The sequence below is a fragment of the Myotis brandtii genome, unplaced genomic scaffold (assembly GCF_000412655.1).
Source record: "Myotis brandtii unplaced genomic scaffold, ASM41265v1 scaffold1145, whole genome shotgun sequence".
Taxonomy (NCBI): domain Eukaryota; kingdom Metazoa; phylum Chordata; class Mammalia; order Chiroptera; family Vespertilionidae; genus Myotis; species Myotis brandtii.
In genome coordinates, this window is record NW_005353947.1 from 1,059,690 (window position 1) to 1,066,418 (window position 6,729).

At 39.2% G+C, this 6,729-nt stretch overlaps 1 protein-coding gene across 4 annotated transcripts in view; it reads left to right on the forward strand.

Annotated features, from left to right (window-relative positions):
• SLITRK4 (SLIT and NTRK-like family, member 4) overlaps positions 1-5,499 on the forward strand; it is a 16,529-nt gene extending 11,030 nt beyond the window's left edge. For all 4 annotated transcript variants that reach the window (XM_005857880.1, XM_005857878.1, XM_005857879.2 and 1 more), the window contains one exon: positions 2,284-5,499. In XM_005857880.1, coding sequence (XP_005857942.1) covers positions 2,334-4,847 — 2,514 coding nt within the window. In that variant the 5' untranslated portion in view covers positions 2,284-2,333 and the 3' untranslated portion in view covers positions 4,848-5,499. The remainder of the gene's footprint in view (positions 1-2,283) is intronic.
• The last annotated feature ends 1,230 nt before the right edge of the window (positions 5,500-6,729 follow it).

The following is a 6,729-nucleotide window of genomic DNA, read 5'->3' on the forward strand; positions in this document are numbered from 1 at the left end:
AGAGATGACTTTGGTACCCAACTCATACTTTGTGTTTTCTTTTTCTGTTGCCTCCCCTCTTCATTCCCCCTCCCTATTTTTTTTTAAGTGGGCATGTTTTAGTGGTGCCATGTGAATGTGACGTTTCTTTCCTTTACATGCAATTCCCCCTTCCCCTCTTGCTCCCTCCCTTCTCCTCTTTCCACTTCTCCGTGGTCTCTTGCCCTTTCCCTCTCCCCTTCTCTCTGAGGACTCCTCAGCTCCCTTGCTAGCTTCTCCAGCTGCTTTGGCTTCCTCCGTTTCACAGACCTGCATTTGGGAAGTTCCTAGCTAGTCCTTGTACCTTTCAACCCCCCTCCCCTTACTTAAAGTAGAAATTAGGAGCAGGAGGGTAGCTCCTAATGCAATTTCAGATCAGTTGATGCTCCTTGTTATTATTTGTGTACTGAATTTAGGTTATTCTTTTTATTGTTGTTGTTTTGTTTTTAATTTGGTTACTTTTGGGGTTTTTTTTTGGGGGGGTTGGGGGGGTTATAACAAGAAATGACTCAACCGAACCTGGTTGGCTGTTGAAAACCACATCTATAGCAAAGCAAAAAGATCAAGTGAAAATTTGCTTTTACAATGCAAGTTAGTTTGAATGATGTCATACGTAAGAATTATGACTTCTTTCTGCACTATCAATCAAGCTGTCATGGTGAATGGGGGAATGCATTTCCATACGTCAGCCAATGAGCATCTAGGCAGTGCTGCCTGTATGCTAAACCAAACTACTTAAAATGCAAATCTTTCTGAGTCGTGTCTATTGGGTTGTCTACCTTGAGACATGTTCATTTTACCACTAGCTAATTCCTCGTGGGCAAAAGACACAAAGGCATTTCTGTGTGACACTTCTGGCTTTGTATCATTCCCTCATTGTGTGTTCCTGGGTAATTTAATTAATATTTGGTGATAACCATATTGAAATTACAGCCAGCTTTCCATTCAAAATGGAAAAGACTTACGTGGCTAAAATGGCATCAATAAAACAAGAATTCTTGTTGTCCCTTTTAATCTTTTCCATGAAGCATTTGCATATTTTTGTGTATGCATGTGGTATTTAAGGAATTGGCTAAAACAGGTTAATTTGCTAAGCATTAAACTCCACTAAATTGATTCTTGATTTGTTTATAGACAGAGGCATGGGGTACTAATATTTGGAAGGTGGTGTTTGGGAAATGATGATTTTTAGGATAAACATTTGCTGTAATAAATGTATTTGGGGCTGCAGCCATAGCCACTCAACAATCGTAGTGTGTTACATCTTCCTCAGCATGGCAATCTGTGATCAAAGTGAAAGAGATAAGCATTTGAGCCAAGTGCCTGTCAGACCTGGGTTCAAAATGGCACATGAAGGAATGGAAGAGGGCCAGGTAGGCAGGACAACCAGTTCTTGGGGGGAGGGAAAGCTGTCTGGACATCAGCTAGACAGTGCAGGAGCAAATATGTTTCTCTCCTGTTTTCAGGGACTCAAAGACAAAAGGTATTTTTTCCCTGTTTGGAAGATCACTGATAGGAAACTAGAAACTGTTTATCGGAATAGAATCTAAAACTTGGCCTTCCCTACTTGGTTCTTTTCTAAAACCTCACAGGGTCATCTGTGGGTTTTTTAAGGCAGCAGTGTACAGGAATGAACTGATTTATGGCAATGTGCTTCCCAATGGGCTGAAGTTCAGGCAGATCTCTTCCCAGGGCTCCTTCCACCTTGGCCTTTTGACTTTCCCCTTTACAGCAGCCCAATTATCCCTTTGGCATCCTCTGTTGAACTCAGGGATCTAATATTTTCTCTGCTCAGCCTCTTATCCAGCTGAAGCCTAGAGAGTAGACATTTACAAACTGAAATGCCTTTGTGATGCTAACTACATGGCTGACATGACTGGGTTGGATCAGTCATTAGAGTTGCAAATAGAAAGCTTAAGGTCTGTGTTTGTTCAAGGGCACAGTTTGGTGGTCCAAGTAGAGAAAATATTTCAGATTTTTAATGTTTAAGTATGATCAACCGTCTTTTGCTGTTGTTTGTCATGTGTTCTGCACATGTAAATTTTGTATAAACTACTACAGCTATGGAAATAAAATGTATGGCATTTTTGGTGGTTAGTGTTCGACTAAGTGAGAATACGCAGAGCTTTTGGTACCTTAAAAATTCAAAACTAATAACTATAGTCACGTGTTTGCTATCACATGCCACATTTTCAGTTACTGTATAAATACAAGTAATTTTTCTAGTAATAATCATTGAAAAAATGTTTTCTTCTTATTTTTTAGGTTATCTCTCTTTATTCAGAAGCATAAAATTGCATGTTGATTGCAAGAAGATGTTTCTTTGGCTCTTTCTGATTTTGTCAGCCCTGATTTCTTCGACAAATGCAGATTCTGACATATCAGTGGAAATTTGCAATGTGTGCTCCTGTGTGTCAGTGGAGAATGTGCTCTATGTCAACTGTGAGAAGGTTTCAGTCTACCGACCAAACCAGCTGAAACCGCCTTGGTCAAATTTTTATCACCTCAATTTCCAAAACAATTTTTTAAATATCCTCTATCCAAATACATTCTTGAATTTTTCACACGCAGTATCCCTGCAGCTGGGAAATAATAAACTGCAGAACATTGAGGGAGGAGCCTTTCTTGGGCTCAGTGCATTAAAGCAGTTGCACTTGAACAACAATGAATTAAAGATTCTCCGAGCTGACACTTTCCTTGGCATAGAGAACTTGGAGTATCTCCAGGCTGACTACAATTTAATCAAGTATATTGAACGAGGAGCCTTCAATAAGCTCCACAAACTGAAAGTTCTCATTCTTAATGACAATCTGATTTCATTCCTTCCTGATAATATTTTTCGATTCGCATCTTTGACCCATCTGGACATACGAGGAAACAGAATTCAGAAGCTCCCCTATATCGGAGTTCTGGAACACATAGGCCGAGTTGTCGAATTGCAACTGGAAGATAACCCTTGGAACTGCAGCTGTGATTTGTTGCCTTTAAAAGCTTGGCTGGAGAATATGCCATATAACATTTACATAGGAGAAGCTATCTGTGAAACTCCCAGTGACTTGTATGGAAGGCTTTTAAAAGAAACCAACAAACAAGAATTATGCCCCATGGGCACAGGCAGTGATTTTGATGTACGGATCCTGCCTCCATCTCAGCTGGAAACCGGCTATACCACTCCCAATGGCCACACTACTCAAACATCCTTCCACAGATTAGTGACCAAACCACCGAAAACTACAAATCCTTCCAAGATCTCTGGAATCGTGGCAGGCAAAGCCTTCTCCAACCGCAATCTTAGTCAGATTGTGTCTTACCAAACAAGGGTGCCTCCTCTTACACCTTGTCCAGCGCCTTGCTTTTGCAAAACACATCCTTCGGATTTTGGACTGAGTGTCAACTGCCAAGAGAAAAATATACAGTCCATGTCTGAACTGATACCGAAACCTTTAAATGCCAAGAAGTTGCATGTCAATGGCAACAGCATTAAAGATGTGGACATCTCAGACTTTGCTGAGTTTGAAGGACTGGATTTGCTCCATTTAGGCAGTAATCAGATTACAGTGATAAAGGGAGATGTATTCCATAATCTTACTAATTTACGCAGGCTGTATCTCAATGGCAACCAGATTGAAAGACTCTATCCTGAAATATTTTCAGGCCTTCATAACCTGCAGTATCTGTACTTGGAATACAATTTGATTAAAGAAATCTTAGCGGGCACCTTTGACTCGCTGCCAAATTTGCAGCTACTATACTTAAACAACAATCTCTTAAAGAGCTTGCCCGTTTACATTTTTTCTGGAGCACCCCTTGCGAGACTGAACCTGAGGAACAACAAATTCATGTACCTACCTGTCAGTGGGGTTCTCGATCAGCTGCAGTCTCTGACACAGATTGACTTGGAGGGCAACCCATGGGACTGCACTTGTGACTTGGTGGCATTAAAGCTGTGGCTGGAGAAGTTGAATGACGGGATTGTTGTGAAAGAACTAAAATGTGAAACACCTGTTCAGTTTGCCAACATTGAACTGAAATCCCTCAAAAATGAAATCTTATGTCCCAAACTCTTAAACAAGCCATCTGCGCCATTCACGAGCCCTGCACCTGCCATTACCTTCACCACCCCGCTGGGTCCCATTCGAAGTCCTCCTGGAGGTCCAGTGCCTCTGTCGATTTTAATCTTAAGTATCTTAGTGGTCCTCATTTTAACTGTGTTCGTTGCTTTTTGCCTTCTTGTTTTTGTGCTGCGACGAAACAAGAAACCCACGGTGAAGCATGAGGGCCTGGGGAATGCAGAGTGTGGTTCCATGCAGCTGCAGCTGAGGAAGCATGACCACAAAACCAATAAAAAAGATGGACTGAGCACAGAAGCTTTCATTCCACAAACCATAGAACAGATGAGCAAGAGCCACACCTGTGGCTTGAAAGAGTCAGAAACTGGCTTCATGTTTTCAGATCCCCCAGGACAGAAAGTCATCATGAGAAATGTTGCCGACAAGGAGAAAGATTTGTTACATGTGGATAGCAGGAAGAGATTGAGCACAATTGATGAGCTGGATGAATTATTCCCGAGCAGGGATTCCAATGTGTTTATTCAGAATTTTCTCGAAAGCAAAAAGGAGTACAACAGCATAGGTGTCAGTGGCTTTGAGATCCGTTATCCAGAAAAACAAGACAAGAAAAACAAGAAGTCATTGATAGGCGGCAACCACAGTAAAATTGTGGTGGAGCAAAGGAAGAGCAGCGAGTATTTCGAACTGAAGGCAAAACTCCAGAGTTCCCCCGACTACCTACAAGTCCTTGAGGAGCAGACAGCTTTGAACAAGATCTAGGTCACACAATTTTACTTCATGCAGAGGACATTTATTTAATGATGAAAGTGCCTTTTGTTGATTTCTAACTTCCAAATACTATATTATCAATAGGCATAGAGGCAGGTGTTTCCAAGGGTGTCTCATTAACTGTAGCTGCGAAGATGTGTCCAGTAGAAGAGAATCTCCAATAGATTTTACTGCATCAAACCTATACTGTGGAGTCCTGTGGGGATACTGCAAACTCTATTGCCAAAGGGATGCTTTATATACATAATACACTGAATTTAACCTCAAGAGGCAAATCTGTTTTGTACCCCAATGCAAAACCTTCCTCTCTGTGCTTTGTAAAGCAAAGTCAAGAAAACTGGTACCAGTGTTCACACTTCAACTGGGTCCTTCATCTTGCACGTAGATTAAGTTGGTGGAACTGGAATACTCCTTCTGATTTGTGGCATTGTAACAACTCTCTGTAAAGATTATCTGAAAAGTAAAACAAAAAGCATGCAAAGAGAGAACATTCGATAGTATTTGTAAATCGATAACCTTTATGGCCTGCATCTTGAAACCACTGGATTTATAATGTTAAATTGTGCAAATATTTGTTTAAAATATACCATGCATTGCATAAGTATAAAATAAATTTGAACACTTTAAGCATTACCTGTCTATACATAAAACCTAAGAGAGAAAAAAATCAACGTGAGTTACATAGCGTTTGTGGTGATCTTAAGAAATACGTGACGTTTATCAGAATTAAACATGGCTCAACTTAAACTAACATTAGAGTTTGTTCTCAGTTATGTGAAATACCCACAATCCTTAAAGGTTGTCCAAAATAAGCAAAGTGCTTACCGTGTGAGCGCACCCAAAGCTATTTTTGTAACATAATTCATATTTATGAAGTACTTTGTATACTAAATAGAAAAACATGTACTCCTTAATATGTATTTAATATGCCTGACTTGTTTTCCTGATCACAGGGAATTTATCAATAAGTATAAATTTAGACAGAGACAATATACCAAACTGAAACTGAAGCTTATGTGTACAGAAATATTCTGGACATTGTGATCAGGTATAATTTAAAAACAAAAGAAAAAAAACAAAAAGCAACAAAAATATTAAAAAAAACAGTTCTGTGCTATTCTTGAGAATTTAGCATATTATCTCTTCAGATTTGTTACCGATTGTGCATTTTAAAATAGATCCCTTAGTTTTTTATAGTATCTTGTCTGGGGCAGTTGTTATTCGCCATCAGTTGTCTTGCTTTTCAGGATTATATGAGCTTAATTCAAATAGTTTTAATGGCAAATATTTAAAAAAAGTAATGAGTAAGGTTAATAGTTATATCTCATATGCATCAGTATTCCTGTTCTTTCATCATTCTGACTACTATCAGATAATCAAATAGAACAGTAAACATCATGGTATTCTTGGCTATCAAAGCCACACTGTAAAATGCTTTCATTGATCTCAGATGAGTTTACACTCTGCAACTACAAATGATATGCCACTGTGTTTGCTTGTGCTGTTAACTGCTGAGTCAAACTTGGTCAAAGGAAGGAAATACTTGATAATGGGAGATATTTGAAGATTTTTAGGAGCTCCCGATTAGCAGTGACATCCTGAAACACATTGCCTTCTTGGTCTGCCTGTGTATGTATATTTTTTTGTGCTCCATCTCTTATAACTACTGTATTCATAAGTAAGATGACCAAGAAGGTAAACAACATATATATTCTTCATGAATTTCAAGTGGCAAATGTTTTAGTACAGCTTCTAAAATGATATTATGATTAAAGTTGTAACAGCAGTCCCTTTATTGATTACTAATTTGAGGGCTTTCTATGTTTGTTCCAAGATAAACAAACAAACAGACAACTTGGCATTCTTGGACGCG